This window comes from Erpetoichthys calabaricus, chromosome 18, assembly GCF_900747795.2.
Source record: "Erpetoichthys calabaricus chromosome 18, fErpCal1.3, whole genome shotgun sequence".
NCBI lineage: Eukaryota > Metazoa > Chordata > Cladistia > Polypteriformes > Polypteridae > Erpetoichthys > Erpetoichthys calabaricus.
This window is the reverse complement of record NC_041411.2, coordinates 61,245,645-61,259,763: the sequence shown is the minus strand read 5'-3', so window position 1 is coordinate 61,259,763 and position 14,119 is coordinate 61,245,645. Positions and strand designations below refer to the sequence as shown.

Sequence of the window (14,119 nt, the reverse complement as noted above, 5' to 3'; positions counted from 1 at the left end):
GGAGGAATTTTGGCCCACTCATCTTTGCAAAATTGTTGTAATTCAGCTTTATTTGAGGGTTTTCTAGCATGAACCACCTTTTTAAGGTCATGCCATAGCATCTCAATTGGATTCAGGTCAGGACTTTGACTAGGCCACTCCAAAGTCTTCATTTTGTTTTTCTTCAGCCATTCAGAGGTGGATTTGCTGGTGTGTTTTGGGTCATTGTCCTGTTGCAGCACCCAAGATCGCTTCAGCTTGAGTTGACGAACGGATGGCCGGACATTCTCCTTCAGGATTTTTTGGTAGACAGTAGAATTCATGGTTCCATCTATCACAGCAAGCCTTCCAGGTCCTGAAGCAGCAAAACAACCCCAGACCATCACACTACCACCACCATATTTTACTGTTGGTATGATGTTCTTTTTCTTAAATGCTGTGTTCCTTTTACGCAAGATGTAACGGGACATTTGCCTTCCAAAAAGTTCAACTTTTGTCTCATCAGTCCACAAGGTATTTTCCCAAAAGTCTTGGCAATCATTGAGATGTTTCTTAGCAAAATTGAGACGAGCCCTGATGTTCTTTTTGCTTAACAGTGGTTTGCGTCTTGGAAATCTGCCATGCAGGCCGTTTTTGCCTAGTCTCTTTCTTATGGTGCAGTCGTGAACACTGACCTTAATTGAGGCAAGTGAGGCCTGCAGTTCTTTAGACGTTGTCCTGGGGTCTTTTGTGACCTCTCGGATGAGTCGTCTCTGCGCTCTTGGGGTAATTTTGGTCGGCCGGCCACTCCTGGGAAGGTTCACCACTGTTCCATGTTTTTGCCATTTGTGGATAATGGCTCTCACTGTGGTTCGCTGGAGTCCCAAAGCTTTAGAAATGGCTTTATAACCTTTACCAGACTGATAGATCTCAATTACTTCTGTTCTCATTTGTTCCTGAATTTCTTTGGATCTTGGCATGATGTCTAGCTTTTGAGGTGCTTTTGGTCTACTTCTCTGTGTCAGGCAGCTCCTATTTAAGTGATTTCTTGATTGAAACAGGTGTGGCAGTAATCAGGCCTGGGGGTGGCTACGGAAATTGAACTCAGGTGTGATACACCACAGTTAGGTTATTTTTTAACAAGGGGGCAATTACTTTTTCACACAGGGCATGTAGGTTTGGATTTTTTTTTCTCCATAAATAATAAAAACCATCATTTACAAACTGCATTTTGTGTTTACTTGTGTTATATTTGACTAATGGTTAAATGTGTTTGATGATCAGAAACATTTCGTGTGACAAACATGCAAAAGAATAAGAAATCAGGAAGGGGGCAAATAGTTTTTCACACCACTGTATGGAATAGAGTGATTACTGAACAGTTAGGATCTAGTGTCCACAATATATTAAGTTTCACAGGATTTTTGAGTAGAGCAAATTTAAAAAAAAAAAAAAAAAAAACCTGTAAGTTCATAAATGTAAATAGAACGGTCGAGGAGCGTACTATGACCAACAAAGAAGAAATAAAATATAAACAAAAAGAAATGTCAAGTAAGCTCAGTTACTTTCCTGAGATTTCCACAATTGAGGAGGATGTAGTATCGAGTGATATTAAAGCTTTTACATGTTCTGCTCCACTGCATTCCTTTTCTACTTCCACGTCTCAAAGATGTTTTTGTTAGCTTAACTGGTTACCTAAAATCAGACCTCTATGAGTAGAGTACTTATTTATTGCAGGGCACATCTTACGTGGTTGGTTTCTGCATGGTGTTCCTGGGATAAAAGGTTTTGAAAGTTAACTAGACTAATAAAAACATTAGCATTGTCAAACTTACAGGGTGCCAGTCCATTGTAAGGCCCACCCATAAATACACCCATACTTGGCAAGTTTGGCATCAGCATATTTTTGGGGATGTAGAGAGCGTGCACATACAAAGTCTAGATGCTAGATTTAAACCCAGGGGACTTGATCTGTGATGTGTAAGCAGTGCCCACTGTGTAGGTTCCAAAATGGATAGATTGTAGATAGTGGATTGCTACTAGGAATAAAAAAGGCTAAACATAAATTCTTCAGTCCAAATAACATATGTTCAGAGGCCCTCAAAGAAACCAGTGTAGTGTTGCATTATTTTTTAGATAAAGTGCTTAGACTGATCCTGGTAACTTTAAACAAGTTAGCTTAACATACATCACACCCAAATTAAAGGTAGTAATTTTAAAAGATAAAATACACAATCCATATATATTCAGTACACAAGTTTGGACAGAAAAAATAGGTTTACAAAATAGTGAGCATTTCACGGTGTGTTTATTTGAAAGCAATAAAAGAATTTCATAATAGTAGAATGTGTTATACTATGGGATTAGTCAAAATGTTGTGAAGAAGTTTAACATTTCATTGTAAAATAACTACAACTTTTCCAATGACAAAAATGTCATTAAAATGTTTTTTTTTTTAACCGCTATGTTTCTAGGTGGCACTACTATACTCTGCTAGATGGTGCCGAAGAAATTAGTATTCAGTAACTAAGAGTATAGAAAGGGCGGTGTGATCAGAATGGCATGATGTGGTAAAATCATTTTGTGTTATGTTTCATTATAAAACTAAATCCGGCCTTTCCATGCAGTGGTTGTTCAAAGCTAAATTCCATTATGATCCATCTCCTTAATTTTTGATTTTTAAATGTTACAGGCAGTTTGTGCAGTGTGGATACATTTGCCAGAGCGCAAAACAGGTGGTCTTGCCACTGATGAAGAAACCATTGAATGTGTGCTGCCAGCCTTTCTCAAGAATTTGTGAAAATCAACAGCAATGGCCAGTGGAAAGCTTAGAATTTATGGTTAGTTTGTAAGAAATTGTTAAGTTGTTCACAGCATTTTTGTCTACCTACCCTTGGTATACTTCAGTTATCAAAAGATATGGGTAAAAGTACCCCATAAGAAGCTAATAGTCAAAATACAAGAGATGGTCAATCCCTGTAGAATATATTGAATAAAATTTGGCAATGTTGCTTACATTTGTGTAGTACATGTCATTTAAAGTCTCACACAAAACGTGGGAGTCTGCAGCTTGAACACACACTTGATGAGAACGATTTGGAAGAAGTAGTAGATTCATTACAGTGCTTGACCAGACATTAAATTATAAATTAAATTTAAATTAAATTATGGCTGTTAAAAAGGACGGATAGAATGTTGGGCTGTGTACATAGCATGATGTGAAGAGCAAAAGTTGAGAGGTTAAGCCAGAATTTTGTACTGAAGTTTTTATGGCACAGCTAGAATACTCATTGCAGGTTTGACATTCATGTTACAGGAAAGAGTACCAAGAAGAGCTATTGAAGTTCTTTTCAGACTTACATGAGAGCACAGTGATTGGTGGTGATGGTTCTAGGGACAATGGCTTAATTCTTGGGTCAGTCACTATCTCTTTGGAGTTCACCCAATTTACTTCTGCTGTCACAGATTCTTTCTTTCTCATGTATTCTAGTTCCTAGTCCCATAAATGCAGTTAATTGAAAAAATTATTCAGGACCCCTGCATTTTCTGCGCTCGTTATTTTAGATTTAAATTTAAATGAATCAATTTGCCATTTTAACCAATAAAATCTACATTCATTAACCCATAATGACAAAGTTAAAACTTGTTTCAGAAAGGTTTGCATTTTTATTACAAATCAAAAACCTCTCATTTAATTTATATAGGGATTCAAACCCTTAATTCAGTGCTTTGTAGATGCCTCTTTGGCAGCAATTACAGCTTCAGGTCTTCTTGGGTAAGTCTGTACAAGCTTTGCACCTGTGAATTTGCAGTTTATTAAATTCTGTTAGACTGGATGGAAAATGTCTGTAAACTGCCATCTTCAGGACCTTCCACAGATGTTCTTATGGGTTTGAACTCTGGACTTTGACTGGGCCACACAAAGACAGACTTATACTTGTCCTGTTGTCACTCCAGCTTTATCTTGGTCATATATTTTGCATCATTGTCATGCTGAAAGATGAACTGTCACCTCAGTCTGAGGTTGCATGCACAGTGAAGCAGGTTTTCTTCAAGGACCTGTCTGTGTTTGGTTGCATTCACCCTTCCCTCAATTATGACCAGTTTCCCTTTCCCTGCCACTAAGAAGTACCATAATGTTGCCACCACCATGCTTCACCATAGGGATAGTATTAGGCAGCTGATGAGCAGTGAATGGTCTTCACATAGTGCTTGAAGCTCTGCGCAAAGAGTTCCGTTTTTGTTTCTTCAGACCAGGGAATCTTTTTATTCATGCTGTAAGAGTCTTTTTAAATACTGTTTGGTGAGAGTAGCTTCTATCTAGCTACTCTACCATAAATGCCTGAGTGATCGAGTGCTACTTCAGTGGTCACCCATCCTACATGTTTTCCTGTCTAGGTAGAGGACATCTGAAGCTCTGTTGTGACTATTAGGTTCTTACCTGCTTACTCAGTTTGGCTGGAAGGCCAGCTCTATGAAGGGTCCTGTTGTCTCCATACTCCTTCCAATTAACAATTGTTGAGGACATTGTGCTCCTGGGAACACTCAAAACTTTATAAATGGTTTTATATCCTTACCCTGATTTATGCCTCACTACAATTTTAACACAGTGTCTTCAGGATCTCATGGTACGGTTTTTTGCCCTGACATGCAGTGTGGATTGTGGGACCTTTTATACACAAATACACATGTTTTTATTTTTAAATGATAGCTAATCAGTTCAATTTGCCACACCTGAACTCCAAGTTGTAAACACATTTCAAGGATAAATAAAGCAAACTGAATGCACCTGACCTCTATTTGGAGGGCAACAACAAAGGGCTTGAATACTTACATGAGAGATTTGTTTCTAATTTTAAGCGAGTTTGCAACTTTTCTGGAAACGGGTTTTGACTTTGTAGTTGTGGGTTATTAAGTGTAGATTGATGGGCAAAATTGGTAAATACATCCATCCATCCATCCATTATCCAACCCGCTATATCCTAACTACAGGGTCACGGGGGTCTGCTGGAGCCAATCCCAGCCAAAAAGGCAGGGAACAAACCCTGGGCAGGGTGCCAGCCCACCGCAGGGCGCACACATACACAAACACACACCAAGCACACACTAGGGACAAAGACCTGCATGTCTTTGGACTGTGGGAGGAAATCGGAAGAAACCCACGCAGACATGGGGAGAACATGCAAACTCCACACAGGGAGGACCTGGGAAGCGAACCCAGGTCTCCTAACTGCGAGGCAGCAGTGCTACCCACTGCCACCCCAAATGCATCCATTTAAAAAATAAACACAAAATATGCAAAAAGTGTCTGAATCCACTGTAAGGTAATACTAGGAGAAGGGGCTTGGCATCCTTTCACCCTGAGATGTAAAAAATGTTTGTTTATATAAAAAAACAAAAAAAAAAAACAAACCCTGTTCACCAGTTTATTTTTGAACCAACTATAACACAAGATCAGTTTGTCAAGCAAAAGAGGCCTCATGTGTAGACTGTGTGTATGCAGAAAAATGATGTATACAGTACACCCATTTCCATGCTCACATGAAGATGTATAAAAACTGAACTTGGCTTAACTCTGTGCAAATTTTTACAGCAACCTCAGACCATGCATACGCACGTTTCTGTTAGATTTTTAAATTGGCAATACCCAGCGACAAAGCAGTACTATTGTTTCGGTGTTATTTCCCTATATTTTTTTAGATTCGCATCCATGGTGTGGGCTTTATCAAATACACAGAAATTAGTTGCATACAAATGTAAGGCACTTGATTTTAATCAATTTTTACCAATATAATGGTGCGTGGAATGGCCAAACTGTTCCAACTACTGTGGCTGCTTTAGCATCATTAGAAAACTTTGCAAATGGAAGAATTAGAAGAGGGAGTATATTTAGAGATCATGCTGATTTTTCTTTTTTGGTCCCATGAAGATGATTGGCTTCCAAGTCTATTTAGATTTCTAAGAGCTGTCGTCTTGGAGCTGTGTGCTGAACTGGGGTTGGGTTTACAAAGGCCAAAGTTTTACTCTACCTATTCCTTTGCAAGTTCTGTCCACCCTAAGGTTTTTAGCCACAGGAGCTTTTCAATGTGAAGTGGCTGATCGATTGGGTATTTCTCAGTCATCACTGAGTTGCACCATGTCAGCTGTATGGGATGGTATCATCTGGATGACAAGCAGATATGATTGCCTTACACTGGAGTTGAACAGGCGAACATCAAAGCAAAATTCACCTCAATGTCTGATTTTTCCAAATGTAGTCGGAGCACATTCCTGTAAAGGCACCTTCAGAGAATGAATTTGCTTATGTAAATAGAAAGCATTTCCATTCTGTTAATGTTGCAAATATTGGTGATGTGAAAATGCGTCTCATTAATGTTGTGGTGAGGTGGCCTGGCTCAACTCCTAGTGAAATAGTGTTGGGAACAAACTTCAAAATGGTGTTGTATGTGATGGTTGGTTTCTTATTAGCATAAGACATTAAATATTATCCCTTTGGTCAAAATTGTAAGTATGTCTATGGCTTAACCATCTAACACAATTACCTAAGGGACAGCGGGTACCTGCTGAAGATGTGGCTTCTCACCCCTCTCGCCAACCCACTGACTGAACAAGAGTGACATTATAATGACCTCCACTCTCTGGCTCCTTAACACTAGAATTACCAGAGTCTACAAAAAAACTCGTAGATCCGGCCCACCTTAAAACCGTTCTCACCTTTCTTTTGTCTTCTAAATGTGCCGATTAACATGAGCAGCAAGCAGCCGGCTATTCCATCCCCCACCGCCACAGAACGTTCACCGTTTTCCCAGCTCATGCCTTGTTTGATTATCTGGGAGTGACTGAAGTGCTGGAATTTTAGAGTGGAAATAGTAGATCGCTATTTGGAACACATGCATTTGATGTGTGTTCCGTTTCTACAGTAATCTACATTTTTAAAACAAACGTTTTTTATATTTTAGTAGTAAATGACAAAATGTAGGCATAAACTATATAATGTATGAAGCCTGAAGTCCAAAGATCAAGTAAACACTTTCACAAAAGATTCAAGGAATAGACAACAGCTTCATTGGCATAGCGGTAAGATTTGCTGACTTGTAATCAAGAGTCCGCGGTTCAATCCCCACTTACACCTACATTTGGTTTGCGTCTGTAACACACGGTGTGCATTTATAGGACTTGTAAAACTTACCATTTTTTTTAACTTTTATTCTCTCTGAATCACGATACATACTACCAACCAACCTTCCCCACCCCCCACCCCGGGATCTGATGCTGTTATTTTTCATTTGAAACGGAATAACTGGAGATGTGAGTGGTGTTTTGAGACAATGGAACTGGACATTCTCTCATCTGGAGGGATAAAAGCTGACACACAAACGCTGGCAAATCTGCCTCCTTCGTATCTCACAGTCACTTGATATTTTTTTATTCAGTTTTATTGAGTGTTCCTGCTCATGCTGAAGTGTGCACCTTATGGTGTATGATGTCAAAAAAACAAAAAAAACACAGACGTAGTTATATATGATATTTGGAATTATTTGTTTTATGACCTGTATAGTACATTTCGGAAAACTTTGTGGCACGGATGCAACATTATTCATATTATTCATATTCATTCGCATAACATCTTGTGGTTTGTAATCAGTGACAGCATGTTTTTTTCCCCCGATCTTGCCAGTCCCCACATGTTGCTTTATGCTGTTTCTTTTGTACTCCAGGACATGCAGAGGATAGAATAGTACAGAGCAGTAAGTTCAGCGCTATATGCAATCATCAGATTCAAATGTTAACAGTTCACACACACGCAAGGATTGTCTTCCCTACATTTACAATGTGTGTACCTGTTACAATGTACACGCTTCTCTCTATGCTGTGGTTCCTATTGCACACCTGAAAGAAAGAGACAATATATGTGAAAACATCATCGCACTAATGCAATATTATTTGAAAACGAACAGCGTCAGATCGGGTGTGGATTTATGTTGGCGCTATTACTGAAAGAAAAAAAGATCAACATGTGCGTTGATCCTGCATCACTGAATAAGCTCACGCGCTCTAACATCTCCCCCTTCCCCCAGATCTGACTCTCTAAGAAACAGTGCAAGTACAGACGCAAACAAATTGTGATCAAGTGTCTCCGGTTCAATCCCCACTCACTCCTATATTTGCTGTTTTCAGTAGTAAGCTGCACTTTTTGTTAATATTATACAGTACACACATACACTTGGTTTGCGTCTGTACTTGCGCTGTTACTTAGAGTCAGATTGGGGGGGGAGGAATGTTAGAGTGCGTAAGCTTATTCAGTGCAGCAGGATCAACGCACATGTTGATCTTTTTTTTTCTTTCAGTATGTGTGCCTTCCCTGTTTATTTATATATCTAGTGACTTTTCTGCCTGTCTGTCTCTCTATTACGCAGTGCTCTGTCTATCTGTGTGTTATAGATCTTAAAAATAAGTTATAAGGACACTTGTTCATGTTAATTGCAGTCTCAATTGTTAAAAAAATATTTTAAAAGGAGCATCCCACATGAAAATATAACGATCTCATTAACTGACAGTGCATACCGATTTATAAATTCCTCCTCAACGGGGAATTGAACTTGGGTCTCTGATGGACAGTAAGCCTGTTTCGTTCTGAGACAGCAAATCTTACCGCTATGCCACGGAAGCTGTTGTATTGTTCTTGAACCTTTTGTGAAAGTGTTTATTTGATGTTTGGACTTCATGCTGCTTCACACATTCTATAGTTTATGTCTACATTTTGTAACATTTATTACTAAAATATGAAAAAGTTTCTGTTTTAACAATGTGTTTACACAGATTACTGTAGAAACGGAACACACATGAAATGCGTGTGTTCCAAATAACGATCTATTATTTCCACTTTAAAACTCCACTTCACTCCCAGATAATCAATCAAGGCATGAGCTGGGAGATGCTCGTGCACATTCTAAGTCGGTGGGGGGATGGAATAGCCGGCTGCTTGCAGCTTGTTTTTATCGGCACATTTAGAGGACAGAGGACGCTGGCGGAGAGGTGCGAATGGTTTTAAGGTGGGTCGGATCTACGAGTTTTTTCGTAGACTCTGGTAATTCTAGTGTTAAGCAGTGGTCAAACATACTATAGGGCAACTTAATGGCAGTTAGCACTGCATAGATAAGACTAATAGATTTCTGCTCAATAGCCCACAGACAGTGCGTTGCATTGTGCAAGCATGTGATGTGCTACGTGATGTGGCACACAATCGTGGCTTACCCATACCTGAAGAGATGCAGTATGATGAACCTGACCCAGACCCACCAAATGATCAGCTAAATTGGACAGTGTGACAACTTTGTTTGAATGCAATTAGAAGAATGTAAACACATGTAATCACATGCAGCAGTATCACATAGTACAGCATTTATATTCTTTACTTCATTTGCCCACATCTCTTACAGCATCCAGTATTGCATTTTGTGACTCCAAAAAAGTGTTCATCAGTACACTGCCAAATGGTCGCCCGGCGGTTTCCGAGGCAGGGGTATGTGCTCGGCACAGCAGCACCATCACTGCTTGGTGTCATGTCACCAGCACAGGGGTCACCTTTTGTAATATTGTCTGAAACAGAACATACAGTAATATAGCATCTGCTGGCTGCTTGTTGGTTTTATTAAACATGCAATTTACTGACGAGTGTGAATAATGGTAAAAAAAAAAAAAAATGCCCCCCCTCACCCACTAGTAAAATACCAATTGAGTGTCTTGCCAATAATTTCAGCAGTTCGCTACTCAAATTGTGTGAGCTCTTAAATTAATCAAAGGTTGACCCAGGCCACTGAGACATGACATTTGTTAGTTTCATCTTGGCATCACATATACATCACATATAACTTGTACTTTAAGGAAATGTCACTTCTTATGGTTAACAAAACCAGCTTCATTCTCACTAGGTACTGTAAGTGCAATGTGAATGCAGTTGCTCCGATTATATTAGAAGAACCAAACACTTCTGCAAGTTGCCTTTTTATGTGTTATGTTGTACACCCACATCGTATGAAAAAAGGATGTAGCACCTCCTCAGTCAGCTAATTGCTTTTAGCACAGTGGGCACGATAGAGAAGCTGGCTGAAATATTCCTGACCTGTTAGCCAGTTTCCCTGAGAAATGACAACAGGTGGACAATCTAAACTGATTAAATACAGAAAGAAGTCCTCAGTGCAAATACACAACATTGGCATTCTAAAAAATGGAACTGAAACATAGTCTGTACTTCATATTCAACAAGTTTGGCTGCATTTACCTACTTGAACAAGGGTTTCATCATTTCCCACTTTTTCCAAAACGTTGCTTACACATGGGTTGGAGTTGCTTTAAATATTCACAACCTTCTGCATCAAGTTTTCTTTTATAAGTCCCATCTATTGTGTGAGAAGTTCTGTATGCACATTTTGCACATCTTTTGTGCATATGCAAGCTTTATAAATCTGGGCAGAGTGCCAGTTCATAGCAGAAAACTACTTGTACAACAGCTTTTATATTGTGTGATACTTGTAAAATTAGCTTAAAATAATTTCTATAGCCTGGAAACAACATATTGATCTTCTAAATCAAAAGCTGTAAAAACTTAATTTGCTTATACACGTTGTGCTAGAATGCCATGTCACACCAGCAGGAGTTTTACGGCTCAGTTGTTAGCCATGCTGCACATTCTCTGTTGTGATACTATTTGATGGCTGTGACAGTACAGTGCTTTACGAGCAAAACTGCTTATAAGAGTGTTCACTGTATTTAAGATCTGTTTGCAGTCTTTGGGTGGTGGTGGTGTAAATTGTGGCCCCGCCACTTGGTATAAAATACCAGTTGTAAGGGAACAGCGTATTTGCTTAGAATGATTTTTAAATATAGAAATCCTAAGTTCAGAGCAATTTATAATTACTAATTCATTTAAATAAAAACAAGCAGCAAAATGGTGGTTAGCTGCATAAATCAAATTAAAAAGATTAGTGAGTATTCACTTTTAAACTTTTTAGGGGCCTCCAATAGCAACAGCTCTGGTCCTGTGACGTCCAATCCACAGCTGCCATTGCAGCCATGCCAAGGACTTGCACTAGCACAAGTCAATAACAGCAACAACAAAAAAGGCATGTTCACAGATGATCTGCACAAACTGGTGGATGACTGGGCTAAGGAGACTGTGGGGGCCACACAGCTGAAGCCCTCCTTAAACCAGATGAAGCAAAAACAGCAGTGGAGAGATATGGAGCCTAAAATTAAAGACCCTGAGAACAAGGTGAGCTGTGATGGAATGCAGGAGCCAGCAATGTTGAAGTGTGTTTTTAAATACTGTAAATTGGAAGTCCTAGTGCTGTTACATAGCTACTGACTTGGTACCATTTTGGGGTGGCTGGTTTTAAATAGAATCGACTGAGTTAGAATGTACAGTATATCTAGTGTAGCCTACAGAGATTTGACAAGTCAGAGTAGTCATTTGTCTTGTCATTAACACATCTGTTTTTTCCTATCTTTCTTCAAGGTGAAAAGCACAAGTACACCCAGAAACAAATATCATCTCCCCCTGTCATGTCCGATGTCTGCAGCACTGGCACCAGGGATTTCACCAGCCATGTCAGGGACTTCTGTCAGCCTAATGCCACCGTATCTTTTACCAAGCTGTCAGTTTGCAGGTGTTATGCCAGCATCACTGTACAATATTCAATGGCCTGGCCTTACAGGGCCAGCTGGGGTCCTGGGGGCAGTTTCTGTGCCAGTATTTCCTTCTCTCAGCAATACCAGCTTCCAGGCATTTCCTTTAACTGTGCAAAAATCTGTTGTAAACCCACCAGGCCCAAACATGAGGACTACCTAGCTGCTGCTGCCACAGGTCTTGCCATACAGGAAGCTTTACTGGGAGGTTTAGTGGCTTCTAAAATGGCATTGTGAGCCCATTGAGCACACACAGCCATATGTTGCATCTTGCAATCACTGTGAAACCTTTTCACAAAGAGTAGAAGTTACTACAGCAAAAGGAGACTGAGGAGGGAAGGGAGCTGTGGTAACTTCTTAAACAATTAAAGACACATCATGTGCTTTTGTTCAAGACACTAGGAATAAAAAAAAGTTTTGCCTATACTATGTTTTTTGGAAAAGAATGAATACCCTGGAAGAGTATATATAGTGCCTTGTAAATGCTTTCCAGATTCTTCTGGAGACAGAGGGGACAGTAGACATATTTTACTTTCTTTTGGAGTTTTTCACTTTTTAATTTTATTTTTATATTTGTAGATTGCAGGGAGTTAATTTGCATTCATAATACTGGTGTACTGGAATTGGTTGTAAATACCTTTATTTACTGTAGTTTTAATCATTTTTAGTTTTTGAAAGCCAGCTCTTTGAAATCCCTCCTTCCTTTTACTTTCATGAACCACCAGCAGCAAACCTTTGATGTCTGATTTATATTCCCAAAAACAGTGCTGCATGTGCTAGTTGAGAATAAACAAATTAACTGTTCTATTCTTTTAAATAGACATTTTTTTTATTTTTCATTAGTCCCATTAACATCCCACACACTAGACTTGTCTTATGATTTCATTTAAATGAAAACAAGAAAATCTGAACTGTAGCCGGCTGTGCTCCTTAATACACATAATTTTGGTATACATAGGGAATATCACTGGATTAGTAGTATTGGTGTTACTCCAGCTATAAAAGCCGGATTATGGTTTCTTCACCTATTTTAATTTTTTTATTAATACATACACCTCTTTTTGCACAATGTTTTAAATAAATGCATTTAAAACAGTGGGATAAAATGCGATACGTTGTTGCACCTGATTTTTTGTTCTTTACACTGTTTCTTAGGGGTTGTGCAATCACAGATATTTCAGTTTACATTCCAATTATGGTTTTGCTGATTAGGTTTGAACTTCCTTGCTGCTAGTATTTCCTTAGAGAAGCACAGAATGCCAACTTATCTGGCTACAAATTGTGATTGTGATAACATTTCCATGAATTTGACAGAGGCAAACATGGTGCTCAAACAGTATGGGTGTGTTGTGCCTTGTAAGGTAGTAGAACTTGAAAAATCCATGTTAATTGTGCCCATACACAAAGCTGTGTGAACTGTGAGAGCACAAGTGTTTATAATTTTCACATTTCCTTTATCAACTACACCACTGAGCAGTGTCCTCCTAAGCATTATATATACTGTTTATAATGCTTATATATAACAGCTGCACACTAGATTGGTAGATCATGCAAAAATGACTGTTCTCAGTCAGAAAACAAAGCAAACACAAGCAGACGTAGTGTTTCTTCTCGGACGGCACTTGCGTTCCTGTAGTGGGTACCACATGTAGATGCACTGGAAATGATGTCTAGGCACATCGACTTTTATCCCCGTTTCTTCTCCTCATGCAGCATCATTACCAGGTACACAAAAGCTCAAGAGCAGAATTGTCTTATTCTGTTGAACTACAAATTACTACTGCACTTTAGTTGGTATTTTGTTCTTTTCTTTCCTCCTCCCAAATGAAATTAATTCAGTTTTTACCTGTTGATTTTTGTGTCTGAGTACGGTGCTTCCTACCATTGAAAATTTCTGTTCTCTGCTCCCTGTGTCTCATTATTTAAAGCCATGCTTGGATGCTTCAGGGGACTCAATGCAGGGCGCTTTTGATGCTTGCACTATATGTCAGACTTGCTTTTTGCCTGTTGGATATTCCTCTTATGTTGACTGACTGAGTCAGTGGCACTTGATCACAAAGATTGTACATCTTTAAAGAAAGAAATAAACATATTTTGTGCTTGGGAAAAAAAACTTTGATTTTCGATCTTTTTTTTATAATCAACATTTTGTCTTCCACAATCAACATCAGATCTACTTAGTATCCCTCTCAGGAAATCTGTTTGTTTTTTCTCAAGTAAAGATTCTCTTAACATTATTCTTATCCTCCTGCTTATGAACAATTAAATCCAATGCTTTTGTTTGAGAGTGACAGCAAATTGTTAATTTTTAATTTCCACTTGGAGAAACTTTCCCCAACAGGCATTACAGGCAGGCTTTGGAATAATGTCAGAACTGTGACCACTGCTTTACATTTCACTGTACAAGACTAGGCTGGTACTGTATTTATAAATTATATATGATGTTCAGACAAGATTGTGCAGACGGTAGAGAAAA

The 14,119-nt window shown here is 38.9% G+C and overlaps 1 protein-coding gene across 3 annotated transcripts in view; it reads left to right on the top strand.

The window, feature by feature from the left end:
• The window catches only part of LOC114668477 (serine/threonine-protein kinase WNK2-like), a 264,794-nt gene extending 251,038 nt beyond the window's left edge, over positions 1 to 13,756 (top strand). For all 3 annotated transcript variants that reach the window (XM_028824240.2, XM_051921400.1, XM_028824239.2), the window contains 2 exons: positions 10,971 to 11,230; positions 11,474 to 13,756. In XM_028824240.2, coding sequence (XP_028680073.1) covers positions 10,971 to 11,230; positions 11,474 to 11,806 — 593 coding nt within the window. In that variant the 3' untranslated portion in view covers positions 11,807 to 13,756. The remainder of the gene's footprint in view (positions 1 to 10,970; positions 11,231 to 11,473) is intronic.
• Positions 13,757 to 14,119: the final 363 nt, after the last annotated feature.